General features: G+C 40.9%; 1 protein-coding gene across 1 annotated transcript in view; it reads left to right on the top strand.

The window, feature by feature from the left end:
* The window catches only part of LOC149286945 (anthrax toxin receptor 2-like), a 152,166-nt gene that overhangs the window by 25,578 nt on the left and 109,892 nt on the right, over positions 1-16,696 (top strand). The window contains exon 3 of the mRNA XM_089493570.1: positions 708-779. Within this exon, the coding sequence (XP_089349696.1) occupies positions 715-779 (65 nt within the window). The 5' untranslated portion in view covers positions 708-714. The remainder of the gene's footprint in view (positions 1-707; positions 780-16,696) is intronic.

Below are 16,696 nucleotides of genomic sequence, written 5' to 3'. Positions count from 1 at the left end.
TGAGACTGCTTGGTGGGTATGAATGTATCACAGTTTTCTGCTGCCCTAAGTCACAGTAATGTGTATGTAAATCAAACGTGTTTGGAAATAACACTTTCTTCTTTTAAATTCCTTAATACATTACGTATTTAGCTATTAAGAGGTCATAAAGTCAACCCATCTAGCCTAAAAACAAAATGCCCCTCTTTGGCCATCTGAAGGGGGATAGGAAAAAACTTTGAGGGTTCCATCTGGCCAATGTGCTAACAATCAGATAACAATTAAGTTAGATCAGGGGTAGTTATTTACATAGAGAGGTGACATTCCCAGTTGTTCCTACATATTACAAAAGTATACATATATAGCCCAGGGCTTTACACATTTCTTTGCATTTAGGAGCCAGCTAATTAAATGATAAATACATTAGTCCATTTCACAAATAATTTCTCAATTCACCAATTTCATATGCAGTCCATAAGTAAAAAACATTAAAGGAAAAACTTTGCAGCCATTGACTGTTTTCAAAATGGCCACCCATAGCATGTATATAAAAATAACTTTGTTAAATGAATCAAATGTTCCTCCCAAGTATCACTGAACACCGCAATATCATCCAGATATGCTGCCGCATGCCCCTCCTGCCCCTCTAGCAGGTGATTAACGAGCCGCTGAAATGTGGCAGGGGCATTTTTCTGAAGTGCTGAATTCCTTGCTCTCTTCTCTTTCAGCCCTCGCATGAGATATTCGTTCATAGTGTTCTCTACACAAGCGAAAATAATTCTCTCTCTCACAGGAGACAGGTATGTGATTGGACAATTGTACATTGTTTTTTTAAATGGATACAAATGTTAATTTGAAATTTGAAGTGATATGTTTTGGAAAACATGATCAATATAACTACTTATAACTTCTTAGATAGGTATTGTAGTAACAAATTAATAAAATTATGTTAAACTTTAGTTCACCTGTTGGTCTACTATTTAGTGTGAAAACCATAGTGGATATCTTCCTCCAGTATTTTGTGCCCTAAGTACCGTATTTGCTCGATTATAAGACGAGGTTTTTTTCAGAGCAAATGCTCTGAAAAATTCCCCTCGTCTTATAATCGGGGTCATCTTATAATCAGACCTCAAATAGGTCTGACTATGAGACGACTAAGATCCAGATCCCCCGCAGTTGCAGGGGACCTGGATCCTCCTGTCTCTCCCCCCCCCGCCCCACTTACCGGCAGTGTTCCCTCTAAGCTGTGCGCTTGTGCGTGCGCACATAATTTTTTGAGGGAGCGCACACGTCCTAACATTGTGCGCACAGTACCTAACGGGGAGCTGGGGGGGTGGGCAGTCTGTCCAGGGTGCCGTCCAGGGTGACGCTGGCACTCCTCCAGAGACGGACAGTAATGTCCGCCGCTGGAGGAGCAAGCTCGGTTGGGGAGATCAAAAATCTCACCCCAACCGGCTTAAAATCAATCAAGGGAGCGGGAGGTCTATTAATGCAAACCTCCGATCCTGCTCCCTTGCGATGCGCGCGGCAACTGATGCTGTGCGTCGGGATTTGATGTCAGATCCCGGCGCACAGCACTGAAGCCACGCCCACCATCTTCACTGGACTGAAGGACAGGACACAGAAGAAGAAGAGGCAAGAGGAACAACGAAGAGGAGGAGGAAAAGTAACAGAGGAAAGGTAGGAAAACATTAAGTGAGATTAGTAAGTGTGTGAGAGTGATGGGTGTTATGCTGTAGTTTATGCTGAATGTTTGTGAATGAGTGTGTGTGTGTGATAGCATGGATGTGTAAGTGGGGGGGATAGCATGGCATAGGGAGGCTGTAATCACATTAATATGATGCCCAGGTTCCAGCATGTACTGGCTGCCTGGGCATGATAGGAGTGTGATTGCTGTTAGCAATTATGTATGTATGTATGTATGTGTATATATATATATATATATATATATATATATATATATATATATAATATTGTTTTTTTTTTTGTCCAATTTTGGTGTGTTATTTTTAATAAAGTGGGGGGGTCATTTGAATGCTGAATTTTCGGTCCAGAATTTTCATTTTGGTGCACCCCTATATACTAAGCCAGACACTGAAGCGGTAGGCCTACACCACATCAATGTTTGGCTTAGTATATAGTGGTAGGGGTTATGCTACATTATTGGCAATGTCTGGCTCAATGTATAGTGATAGGTGTTGTGCTGTGCCTCAGTATATAGTGATAGGTGTTATGCTGTACCACCGTCAGTGCGTGCCTCAGTATACAGTGATAGGCGTTATGCTGCCCCATCTTCAATGTTTGCCTCAGTATATAATGATAGCAGTTATGCTGTACCACCGTCAATGTTTGCCTCAGTATATAATGATAGCAGTTATGCTGTACCACCGTCAGTGCGTGCCTCAGTATACAGTGATAGGCGTTATGCTGCCCCATCTTCAATGTTTGCCTCAGTATATAATGATAGCAGTTATGCTGTACCACCGTCAATGTCTGCCTCAGTATATAGTGATAGGTGTTATGCTGTACCACCGTCAATGTCTGCCTCAGTATATAGTGATAGGTGTTATGCTGTACCACCGTCAATGTCTGCCTCAGTATATAGTGATAGGTGTTATGCTGTACCCCTGTCAATGGTTGCCTAACGACAGAAGCTATGCAGTTTTTCCCAATAAAAAAAATTATATATATATATATATATATATATATATATATATATATATATATTGATCCTTTATGCAGCCCGGAGCCCCCGCTCGTGATTCACTCATAATTAACTTTTGCGGTGAGAATTTCACCTTTAAAATAGGCCATGGAGTCAAAAGGGTTGGAAATATATAGCTCCCCCCCTTGCAATGTGATTTTTTTTTTTTTTTTCAGCTCCACCAACTTCGCTTTATATGGACTGTGGAAGCATATTGTGCGCACAAAATTTTGGCTCTGGGAAAAATTTTGCACAACAGAAATTTTCTGCGCACACCACCCTAGAAAAATTAGAGGGAACATTGCTTACCGGTACTTCTGAGTCCCCGGTGTGTAGCCGGGGCACCATGTAGATGTCTACGCGATTCGCGTAGACAACTTCCGCTGCAGCAGGAAGGAGGTGTGGCTAGCAGCGGGGGTTGTCTGCGTCCATCGCGCAGACCTTCCCCGGCTGTCAGAGATCAGAGTTCCCCGCACCGGTGCCGTGGGATCTACACGCTGCCCCAGCTACATGACAGGGAAGTCGGAAGCCCCGGTAAGTTGGGGGGGGGGGCGGGGGAGTGTTAAATGGGGGCCATAAGGCATTTCTGGAGGCAGAGTGCTCTGTGAAATGCCTTTTAACCCCCTAAATGCCACTCTGCCTCCAGAAATGCCTTTTTAACCCTCTATACGCCACTCTGCCTCCTGAATGCCTTAAACCTCCCTATATGCCACTCTTCCCCATAATATGCCTTTTAACCCTCTAAATGCCAGAGTGGCATATAGGGGTATAAGGCATTTCTGGAGCAGATGTGCATAACTGGGGGCAGGTTGGAAAATAGAAGGAAATAAAACCAAAATATTTTTCTCAATCATAGCTTTTATAAAAAAAAAATAGTTTAGATGAATTAACATTTACTGGTAAAACTTTTTTCCTATAGGGTCGTCTTATATTCAGGCTTTTTCTTTTTTTCCTAAATTAATATTCAGATTTGGGGGGTCGTTTTATAATCGAGCAAATACGGTAATAGTACATTTTTTTAAATCTGTGGATATATTCTGTGTAAACTGTTTTTGCCATTCATTTTAAGTAATTTTAACATTAATTATGATATGTATCTTGCAAAAACTTTAGAAATGATGTATGTCTTGCCAAAGGTGCACACTTTCATGAGGGATTATCACCTAACATGTTTGTTTATGTGTTTTGCAATATTGTTTGTAGTGTTTATTATCTTGTGTGATATTTATAATATGGTTTAAATGGTCTTGTTTATTTGTTATTGTTCTTGGTAATGTGAAATTGCAAAACATTCCCTCTTGCTACATCTTATTACTGCGTATCACAACTTTCCACCACTCTCATCCATATGCAATATTTCTTTTCTTACCTAATGTCTTTTTGTCTACATACCTGGCTCTGACTTCTTGGCCCTAACTTTTATTCTATCACCATCACATATACCCTAATCCAAAAAAGAAATATAGTCGTGACTATTGTATATCCAAAATTTCTGCCTGAATTTGTTCAATAATATTGGGTTTCTTTTCTTATAGTCCTTTTTATTTGGTCCCAACACTTACAACAGTAGTACATTTAAACCATATGGTATTTTAAATCCAACCTGTAAAACAATCTGTAAAACAATGTCTTTTTGTTCAAGTAACATTAAATGTAGCAATAAAGTTTTTTTTTATTAATATAGCTCTTTTATTGTAATTCAACTTACTGTGCTTAAAATGACCATAGTAAGTTACTATACTGTCCTGTTAAGAAGGTTATATTTGTGTTGTCTTATGATTAGCTAAGTGTTGCCACTTGCATACAAGAATTAAAACTCGGTTAGCATCTAATCCTTGGACATTGTCCCAGAAGACACACATGTAGTGTGGGTAGCTGTAAGCATATACCAATAAAAGCTGGGTCAAAACTGTTGTACAATTGTTGCTGCAATCCTGTTTCTGGTATGTTTTTATGTGACCTGAGAAAGGCAGATCTATACTAGACAGAGTGGTCCACAAAACAGCTACTAGCAGATCCGAGCCAAAGCAGACTCACAACAGGCGGGGAGCGCAGCGCCAGGGGTGAAATCTGCGCCTGTTGAATCAACACAGACTTCATGCTCTGCTCCTCGCACTCTGCGGCTTTTTTAATGCTGGAGCGCAGATTTACACATTCAGTCACTGGTAAACTGTTTTGGGACAAACATAGCACTGATAAGCTGTTTGGGGGCAAAGATGGCTTTGGCAAGATGTTTTGGGGCAAAGATGGCTTTAACAAGCTCTTTGGGAAACCAAAATGGATTTGACCAGCTGTTTGAGAGCAAACATGGCTTTAACAAGCTGTTTGGGAGCAAAAAATTTTTGACAAGCTGTTTGGGGGCAAAGATGGCGTTGACAAGCTGGGGCAAAGATGGCTTTACAAGTTTGGGGCACAACAATGGCACTGACAATCTGGAGGCAAATATGGCATTGACAAGCTAGTTGGGCCAAAGATGGCACTGAGAAGCTGTTTGGACACAAAGATTAACACAAATTGACACATTCAGTGTAATGCTGCTTGGGAGGAGGGCAAATATGTCATTGGCAAACTGTTCTGGTACAAAAATGCACTGATAAGCTATTTGGGGACCAAGATGGCTTTGACAAGCTGTTTGGGTGCAGAGATGGCTTTGACAAGGGTTTCAGGTCCCTACCTCCCGGCACGTCACTGCAGCACGTCCAAGGCGGGTCTCTGCTCACCGCTCCCTGAATCTTTGCAGGGAGTTGGGGACAGTGGCAGCGGGGAGGTGCGGTTGCCGACAGAGGGCGGAGCTTCCTCTTGTGTCCCTGGTGCCACCTCCTATACTGGATCCTATCACAGAGCACACACTGTCAGGTATGCTAGTGACAGCATACCTGACAGTCCTATAAAAGCCCTGGAGTCCCTGATACCGGTGTTCAGATACTCAGGTACTCTGTGTGCTTGTTTGAGACTCTGATATTGTTTGCCTGCTGTCTGCCCTTTTGACCTTCGTGTCCTGTATATTATATTTCTCTGCTATGTGGTGTGACTTTTGTATTTTGTGTATCTTACATCTGTCTCTTTTGGTGTGGGTGCCTCTAGCTTTGAGTTCCTATATTCCTGCATATCAGACTCCTGCCTCTCGGCCCTATATCAAGCCCTTTACATTGAGGCAAAAATGGTACTGACAAGCTGTTTTGTATGTTTACTAAGGGTTTTGGATCCCAGCTCTTGTGTGGTTGTGCTACCAATACAAAGGCTTGTATGAGACTGTTGACCTCTATGTAACAAAATACACATTTAGTTATTCAGTTGTTAGAGACAAGCTGTAAGTTATTAGTGACAGTGCAAGTTAAAAAATAATTTAAAACAAGGGGCAGAAATATCAGGCCCGTAATTACTAATAAACTAGTGATATCCAGTTCATGAATGAATCGTTCTTTTGAACTGATTCTTTTCAATGAACTGGATGAATCAGTTCAGTAGACTGAACGACTCATTTGTAACTGCTCAGTCTGTGAATCATTAATTGCACTGATAATATGATCGTAGAGTGAGTCATCTACACAGCACACACTCACAGATCAGGCTACAGCTCATCAGTTCACTGAGTCAAAGAACTGTTCAGAGCAACTATGAGTCATCATTTCACTGAATCGTTCAGAGCAGCTCGGAGCTACCAGTTCATTGATTCAGACTTAAGAGCATATTTAAATCATCAGCATACAGTACACTGATACAATTATATTTTTATAACTAAATACAGGATTAATCTTCACTGCCCCCCAGGATTTAGATTCCCCTTAGTTTGCATCACCTCTAACTGCACCTTAAATTAACCTTAGTAAATGTATTAAATTAACTCATCAGTCCTCACCATTAAATTAACCCTAAAGACGCCAGTAACCATAACTGCCCCTAAATTAACCCTCACCTCCTCTAACTTTCAGCACCTCAAATATTAATCTTATACGTATTTTGAGTTTAGTTGCTTAGCACTGTGGACACATATTACATTGCTGTAGAAGGCAGGAGGATTCATAGACTATAAGGAAAGGTGTGGGGACAGTCATCAGTGTGACTGCAGGGAGTGACTGGGAAGCAGGAACTGCTGTGAGTCACATTGAGTGAACCGATTCACTTTAGTGATCCGAACTTCCCATCACTATAATAAACCTGAAAAAGCATCCAGATACCAGAGCAAGTGTTACAAACCCCTCTTGTAGCTCTCCTGAAATCATTCAGTCTACTGACTGATTCATCCATCCCAAGCCCCCTGCAGACCACCATCTGAAACTAAACACTAATAGATAGTGATGTCCGGATCATGAACGAATCGTTCATTTGATCCGGTTCTTTTTAGTGATCCGGATGAATCGGTTCACTAGACTGAACGATTCATTTGTAGCGGTTCAGTCTGAATCATGCAGCTGTAACCTGATCCTAGAGCTGTGAGTCATCTGCAGAGCACTCAGACACAGACTCTGGGGTCAGGTTACAGCTCATTAATTCACACAGGAACGATGACTCATAGAGTCAGAGAGTCGTTGAAAGAGTCGAATGATCCGAAGAGTCGAATGATCCGAATCTTACAGGGATCCGGATCTTACAAGGATCCGAATCTTACAGAGATTCTAATCATTCAGAGAATATTACTGATACCATACTTTTATAAATAAATACATTAATAATGTTCACACTGTCCCCAGGATTTAGATTCCCCTGAGTTTGCCCCCCTTTACCTATAACTGCACCTACAGTTAACTTTATTAAATTAATTAAATTAACCCTCAGTCATCAGCATAAAATTAACCCTTATACCCCATCAACCATAACTGCCCCTGAAATTAACCGTAAAGATTCCATTAACCATAACAGCCCCTGAAATTAACCCTAAATACTCCATTAACCATAACTGCCCCTAAATTAATTGCATGTACTCCAGATAAATTACCTAATAAATTGGTATGGTTGATGGGGTCTTTAGTGTTAATTTAGGGGCAGTTATGCTTAATGGGGTGTTTAGGGATAATTTAGGGGCAGTTATGCTTAATGAGGTGTTTAGGGTTAATTTGGGGGTAGTTATGCTTAATGGGGTCTTTAGTGTTAATTTAGGGGCATTTATGCTTAATGAGGTGTTTAGGGTTAATTTGGGGGCAGTTATGCTTAATAGGGTGTTTAGGGTTAATTTGGGGGCAGTTATGCTTAATGGGGTCTTTAGTGTTAATTTGGGGGCAGTTATGCTTAATGGGGTGTTTAGGGTTAATTTGGGGGCAGTTATGCTTAATGGGGTGTTTAGGGTTAATTTGGGGGCAGTTATGCTTAATGGGGTGTTTAGGGTTAATTTGGGGGCAGTTATGCTTAACGGGGTGTTTAGGGTTAATTTGGGGGCAGTTATGCTTAATGGGGTGTTTAGGGTTAATTTAGGGGCAGTTATGCTTAATGGGGTGTTTAGGGTTAATTTGGGGGCAGTTATGGTTAATGGGGTGTTAAGGGTTAATTTTAGGGGCAGTCATGGTTGATGGGGTGTTAAGGGTTAATTTTTGGGGGCAGTCATGGTTGATGGGGTGTTTAGGGTTAATTTAATGGTGAAGGTTAATTTAATAAAGTTAGCTTAAGGTGCAGTTGCAGGTAAAGGGGAATGTAAATCCTGGGGGCAGTGATTATTAATGTATTATTTATAACAGTATGGTGATATTCTCTGAATGATTAGAATGCCAATGAAGGCAGAGTCGTTCAAAGATCCGGATCTTACAATGATCCGGATCTTACAATGATCCGGATCTTACAATGATCCGGATCTTACAATGATCCGGATCTTACAGTGATCCGGATCTTACAGTGATCCGGATCCCTGTAAGATTCGGATCCCTGTAAGATTCGGATCCCTGTAAGATCCGAATCTTTGAACGACTCTCTGCCTTCATTGACATCACTGGAGGCAGGGGGGAGGATTCATAATGAAAGGGGCGGGGCCAATCGTTAGTGTGCCTGCACGGAGTTACTGGAAAACAGTAACTCCGTGCAGGCACACTGAGTGATCCGAAGATCCGGATCATGAATCGGATCATTTCAGTGAACGAATCGAAATGATCCGATTCACTTTAATGATCCGAACTTCCCATCACTACTAATAGAGGCCCTTGCAATTTTTGTATTTGTATGCACATTTTTTCTCTGTACACAGCAAATATGTATTTTGGGGACATTGTTTCTTTTTTAGCCAAATGTTGTTTACCTTGGGAAAGTTCATTCCTTTAACCCCTTCAGGACCAGGTTTTTGTTACTACGGTTGCGCTAAAAGACCTGAGCAGTTTTTGTGTTTTTGCTATGTCTTTCTTCAACTGTAAATTCTCTCTTCTCAATTAGTGCACCCACGCAAATCATATATTGTTTTTTTTTCAGCACAAGGAGGGCTTTCTTTTGAAATAATAATAAGATATAAACCATCATTAAGTATGAAAAATATCTAAAAATGTGGGGGGAAATTAGGGAAAAAAAGGAAAATATTTTCACAGTTTCACCAATAAAAACATAATATAGTGCAAATGGAAAAAAACTCCAAAAGTGTATTTAGGTATTTGTCCTGTTTTTGGAAACACCTCATATGCCTGGTATTTTGATTGTTTTTGGCACTTACAGGGTTAACTATGAATGACGCGCATCGCTGTTTCTAAACAAGATTTTTTTTAAAATGTGGTATGCTGGGAGTTGTGCCCCAATAGCGGCCAGAAATAGAAAAACTACTCAGCAAAAGTGTATCTTTTTTGAAAGATGACATCCCAAAGTATTTTACTTGGGGCATTTTTAACTATTTTAGTGCCAGTCTGTACTAAACATTGCAGTAAAAACATTTTTTTTTTCATTTTTAACAAACCCGAACACAGTATTATTTTTTCCCCTGGGTACATAAAATTACTGAAACAACTTAGAAACACCCCCCGGGTACAGGAATAACCCATATACATGGGTAGGGCATGTCTCTTTGGCACTTCGGGTTCAAAATTGGAACATGCACATTTTGTTTGCCATATGCTGTCTAATCCCCTTCCTAGTGATGTATTTTACTGTATTATTGAATCACACAAAATATATACTTATTTACTGGCATCCATAGCCTCATTTCTTAAATGATAGATATATATATATATATATGTATGTATAATGAAATGTATATTTCAAAAATATCATTCCATACCTGGGTACATCTTCAAGCTAAATCCAATACGCAGAAAAGTACAACAAGGATTTCTACTGGAGATGAAAATTTGTTTTATTCGCACACAATGGTATCACAGAAGAAAACTCAACATTTTATCCCAAGCTTTTATCAAGAGAAATATATATTATTTGTAAATAGTAGACATATAGACCAGCTACAAGTACCTTGGTATGCCACAGTCACATGGGAACCATGAGGAGGAGGCAAGGAAGGCAACAATATCCAAGTACCACCAAAGAATAAGGTAGATTGTGAAGACCCAGCTCAATGGGAAGAATAAGATCTGTAAGATCATGCGCCTTGCCAGTCATCAGATATCCTTGCGTCACAGTGAGCTGGCCAAAGAAGGACATGGAAGCTGCCGATGTGAAGACTCAGAAGCTCCTCACAATGTATGGAGGCTTCCACTCCAAGTCCAGCAATCAGAGACTGTACACCATCCAGAAAGAAGGCAGACAGGGTCTGGTAAGTGTCAAACCCACTGTCCTGATTAAATACAGAGCATATGGGAGTGCATCAGTTTGGTGGCACTCAAAGATGAGCTGCTGAGAGAATGCCTGAACCAGCAACAGACATGGAAGGAAGATCAAGTAGAGGACATTCCATGGCTTGACAAACCCCATCTCCAGAAGGATATTGACACATTGGAGAGAGTTCAGAGGAGAGCTACAAAAATAGTAGGTAGTTAAAAAGACAGAAACACTTTAAGGGATTTAACAAAGTATAGGAGGCAAGCTTATTTGAAAAAGAGATGTAAGAACAAGAGGTCATGATCTAAAACCTGAAGGCTAGAGGCTTAGATGTGATGTAAGGAAGTTCTACTTTACTCAGTTGGTTGTAGATAAATGGAACAGTCTCCCAGCAGCGATAGTGGAGGCTAATACAAGCATGTGATAGACATAAAGCTTTCCTCACTATAGGTCCTGACCAAAGGAAATTTAAGAAAAATGGGCAGACTAGATGGGCCGAAGGGTTCTTATCTGCCGTCAAATTCTATGTATCTATGACTGATAATGGCAGCACAAGAGCAAGCACTAAGCATAAGATCCATGGAGGCAGGCATGTACTGCACTAGATAGGACACAGATTCCTCCTTCCTAGGTAGGCAGAACTCTAAGGAAAGGTATAAATAGCAACTCCCATACATCCCTTTCAGAGTTTTTTTTCTGCCTACCTCAGGTAGGAGAACTCTGTCCCTCAGCTTTTTTATTTTGCAGACTCTAGGTTGGGTGTAGTTATTTGGCTATGCCCTCTAGGTTGGGGGTAATGTGATTGTGGTTGTGTTGGTTCTAGTTCCAGGAGCCCTAGAGGGAGAAGGCCTCTATTCATCCCTATTTGTGATCCCCAAAGTCTCAATGGGGATTGTGACTCCTTGTGGACTTAAGGTTCCTGAATTTCCACTTGCAGAGGCAGTCTCCATATGAACATGCTATCAAGTCTACCCCAGTGTCGATTACGCTGGGAGACTATATGGTGACCATCGACTTAAAGGACATATACCTGCATGTGCCTACTGCTCAGGCTTCCCAGAAATTTCTACATGTAGCCATTCCCTCAGATTCAGGGTTCCTTCACCTCCAGTTTCAGGCTCTATCCTTTGGACTGGTGTCTGCTCCCTGAGTTTTCAACATCTAAGGACTCTAGACATTCTAGTCATCCCATATTTAGATGCCTGGCTAATTCATGCCACCTCCAGATCGTTGCTACTTAATTATCATCAGACCACCTTCTTGGTACTTCAAAAACTTTCCTCGGCTTCATTATCTACTCTTCGCAGCAAAAGTACTTCATGATCCAGGAAAAGCACTTCACGATGCCAGAAAAGCAAACAAAGTTGACGCACTTGATTCATCGAGTTCAGCCTTCTAGACAGCCAATGTTTAGAACTGCAATGTCCCTGCTTGCCAGGGGTACTTTCAGAGCTCATCCCCCGAGTACCCACTTACCCAGTCTGCAGCAGGCACCTACGTGGTTCTTTGGAAGATTAGACCCAAAAAAACAAGCAAATTGGGATCATCACCAGCACTATGGGACACGCATACGCTTACTGCACCCTTTTATAGGGTTTGCAGCAGAGACATGGTAAGGCGCACAAAGATGACAGTAGTCACTACTGACTTCTCATAGGATGGCCTGCCCTTTTTTCTTTGTTACAGCTCACATATGTACCACCAAGGTTAGCAGGGAAAGATGGATTCTACCGAGAATTCCATCCCTTTGTCTACCTGAGGGTACCTGAGTTTTCTTTTCTGCCTTTATTTTTCTACCTAGGAAGGAGTCGTCTGTCTATCACATATGTGCCACCAAGGTAATAGCAGGCAAAATCTCAGTTAGAAGAATCTATGTTTTCCACCTGCACTGTGAATGTTTTAATGCATGTGTTCAAAAATACATGAAATTATCATTGTTTGTACGTTATTAGCTTAGGCACATTGTGTTTGTGTATACTTATGACATAGTTAAGATCACATTTTATCAAAAATTAATGCAGAAAACCAGGTAATTCTAAAGGCTTATTTACTTTATTTCGTTCCACTGTACATACAGCCAGGTAGATAAGGATCTAAACTCCTAACCCACTGCTAAATGAGCTGAATCTCGGTTTCTGGTGGAGAGCTTTGGTTGTTTTTTGCTTGTCATAAAAATATCTTTATATCTGTAGCCTGGTCATTCTCAGATTTAACTGGGTAAGTCAGATCAGTTGCTATACTGCTTTAACCCCTGCATTACACGATAGACTTACAGGCATGTCCGCAACAGGTGTTGCAAGATTACCCTTTGGACCTACCTGCCCACAATGGGTTTTATCACAGGGGCAGCAACATCTCTCTGCTACTGCATGGGGGATCATGCTGTCTACTGTTAGCAGAAGCCATCATGGCTGGCTTCCTGCCAACTAATAACATGTAATGGGTCTTGGCGTAAGCACCGGTACACTGTTACATAAGCAATGTCCAATTGCTAATCTGGCATTGCCTTCTAGTAGGTGTCTGACACCCACTAAAAGCTGTTTGGAGTAGAGGAGAGACTTAAAATGGTCTCTCTAGTCTGTGCTGGGATCTCCAATTGCTTTCCTGCTGGCTGATCACAAGGATTGCAATGCAGTGCTATAGAGAACCACTTACTGATCATTATGATGAAAAAATAAACAATACAGCGAGCTTAAGATGTAATAGTGCAAAATAAATAAATAAAAAGCCCAGACATCCCATTGCCCTAGCACTCTTTTTAAGCGTGCATCTGCCACCATAAAGTGTATGGGGAACGTTGATGCCTGGGGAGACATGGCCCCTGTTGCCGATCTCAGTGTTGCTGAATGCCTCGACATCGAGGCATCACAGCAACATTGTTTGGGTGCAGAAAGCGAAGGTAGATTGCTTTCTACACCAGTTTAAAGCCATGACTGTCAATTGCTATCAAGGGGTTAGAAGTAAACAAATGCCCAATCTAGTCTGCTCATATCATCCAATATATTTGCATTCTGTTAAGGTAGAGTAACATTAAAAAAACAAATATATCATTGCAAGGTTTACATTTGTTGTCAGATTACATTTTATTACATTTGGTATAAAATTAAAATGATCAGGCACAAAATAGGATTTTAACATTTTATAGTGTCTGTACATTAGATTCCACAGTAATGTCCAGCTAAGGCTGAAACTATTATTTTACACAGGTTTTATAATTTTTGACTGAATGCAAGAAACTAAGAATGAATGGGTTGTGCTTGTTTTAGTGCACTATTATTCAGAGATCATATTACATAGTAAATCTTATAAGTACTCATGGAGCGTTCCTAGATATTGTGATCTGGCTCCTCACACACTGGTTCACGTACGGCAGATGAACACCTCCTTCCCCTTCTCCTGCTTTCTTCTTTCTTTCTTTTTCATCTATTATATTATTTTTCTTAAAATGAATATATATGTGTGTGTATATATATATATATGTATGTATGTATGTATATGTGTGTGTGTATATATATATATATATATATAGATAGATAGATACAGTCATGTGAAAAAAGAAAGTACACCCTATATGAATTCTATATCAGGACATAATAATTATCATCGGTTCCTTAGCAAGTCTAAAAATTAGGTAAACCTCAGATGAACAACAACACGTAACATATTACACTGTGTCACAATTTGTTCAACATAAAAAAAGCCAAAATGGAGAAGCCAAGTGTGAAACACTAAGTACACATTTACTGCTTCAAAAGGAATTAAGATTCTATGTAGCAGGCAAGTGCTGCTAATCAAATGTCCATGATTAGTTGATCATCATCAAGCGTGACCACCTCTATGAAAGTTATGAAGTTTTAGCAGTTTGCTGGTCTGGAGCATTCAGGCGTGTGTTAACATGATGCCATGGTGGAAAGACATAAGCAATCTTAGAGAAGCAATTGTAGCTGCCCATCAGTCTAGAAAGGGTTAATACAATTTAAAGTCCATCATTCTACAGTGAGAAAGATTATTCAAAGGTGGAAAATGGGTAATACACCTGTTATCTTGTCACAAGACTTTCTCTAAAGTCTTTCTTTGTATTCTGTTTGTGTAATGTAAAGGTAAACTACTGGCAAACATCCAGAACAAGACAGGAATTATTGCATAAGTATATGGTTTTATCTTTTCATCACATCAAAAAAGCACCCGTGTATATTGCAGGATATTATTTCAAAACATTACATTATTGTATTGTAACACAAGATTAAATAGACAGTAATATTTCCAATTACATAATTAGCATGTAGTAAAGATCATATTTACAAACAAATATTTTTACACTATTTCTTCTTTCTACAATTTTGTAGCAGATATGTAGACTTTACTTCTGCTTTTCATGTTATTTAGTGTCTCTAAAACTTATTTGGAAACCACTCAGTTTTCTATTTTATGTTAATCTGTGTCTATTAGGGCAGAGAGAAGGATGCATATGAATTAAAAGAAAAATCTTAAATTTATTGGTATAAAGGTGCAGTCTTACTCAAAAACTAAATACTATTAATCTGTGTTAACTAGTGTTGTATTAAGTAGTACTGTCAAACTACAGTGATATATACTGGGCCCACTGAGCCCAGGCCAGTCCACATACAGGGGACAGATTTCCCTGTTGGGTAGTCAAACTCCTGGTGTTCCTCTTGCCTTAAGGATAAATTAAAGTGATTAGAGATCTCATTTGTATCTGGCCCTTTTACATTGCAGAGGTATATTCTTAACTGACACAGCCTCCAAAGTATCCTGCACATATCCCTGCACATACATTTAAGGCAGAGCATTGTAAAATTACATTGTCATTTTTCCAGTTACTCTGCACAAAAGACAAAATAAGAGGTAGGTCCAGGGGGCTACCTAGAAACCACAAGGTCCCAGTGCAAAAATGATCCCACGACTTAACAAGCAACATATGCCACAGTGCCACCTTTTGGCTCAAAAAAGTTGTGTGCCACCTTTGCCCCCAAACAGCTTGGTGTGCCACCTTTGCCCCAAACAGCTTGTCCGTTCCATCTTTGCCACCAAACAGCTTGTCAGTACCCACAAAAAGCTTCTCTGTTCCATCTTTGCCACCAAACAGCCTACCCATGCCGATTTTCCCTTAAACAACATGGCTGTGCTATCCTTGCCCCAACCATTTTGTCTGTGCCAAAAAAACAGCTTGTCTGTGTCCCCTTTGTCCCCAAACAACTTGTCAGGCCACCAAACCAGCTTGTCAATGCCCAAAAATCCTGCCTGTGCCATGTTTTCCCCTCAAACAATTACACATTCATGCTCCCACACAAACGCCTACACAAGTATCCATACACTTTCGTGCTCATATACAGGGGCGGCCCAAGACATAGTGACGCCTGGGGCTTAGTTTGAAATGCCCCGCCAACGCCCCTGCTCATTATCTACCCTAACTTCTCATTATCTGCCCCCTCCCTATTATCTACCCTATCTCCGCCCCTTTGTACTTCACTTACCTTCCAGCAGTCCTGCGGTGCACTGCTTCACTACAAGCTGGCACCAAGCTAGATGGCTGCTTAAAAAGGTGCTTGGGGCGGCAAAGTACCGCCTCTCCAAAAGTGCCGCCTAGGGCAATTGCCCCACTCTGCTCCATGGCAAGGCCGGCCCTGCTCATATACACTTACAAACACCAATCACCCATAAAGTTATGACCACTGACAGGTGAAGTGAATAACACTGATAATCTTGTAATTATGGCTCTTTTCTGTGGTTACACTTGGTTAAGCACCAAGTGAACATTTTGTCCTAAAAGTTGATGTGTTAGAAGCAGGAAGGATCTGCTGCTAACGTCTTGGTGCCAGATACCACAGCACACCTTCAGAGGTCTTGTGGAGTCCATACCTAGACGGGTCAGGGCTGTTTTGGCTGCAAAAGCGGGACATACACAATATTAGGCAGGTGGTCATAATGTTATGGCTGATCAGTGTATCCATTCATGTTAACATGCACACTTATACACACATTCTTATTCTAACATATATCCATACATACTCCCTCCCATGAACTCATTCACTTCCTGTATTCTCATACCCCCTTATATCACCTGCATCTTTCTCTCTGGTGCTCTCTCTGCCGGGAATAATTCTGCACCAGTACAGGGAGGCAGGGGTGCAGCAGGGTCACTTTACCAGACCCAGCAGTAAAAGCGAGGCTCTACGAGCACCAGAGTGGTAAGCAGATTCCAGAGAGGTGGGCCCTGTTGCAGTTGCGACCCCTTCGACTGGTTGTTACACCACTGGGTATGTCCTAGGGCCTGCTGGGAGGCATTGCCATGGGTCAGGTGTATAGCATAACGTCACC

Source organism: Sceloporus occidentalis, unplaced genomic scaffold, assembly GCF_023333645.1.
Source record: "Sceloporus occidentalis isolate IW3139 unplaced genomic scaffold, rSceOcc1.0.p SCAF_65, whole genome shotgun sequence".
Taxonomy (NCBI): Eukaryota; Metazoa; Chordata; class Lepidosauria; order Squamata; family Phrynosomatidae; genus Sceloporus; species Sceloporus occidentalis.
This window is presented reverse-complemented; position numbering and strand designations above follow the sequence as displayed.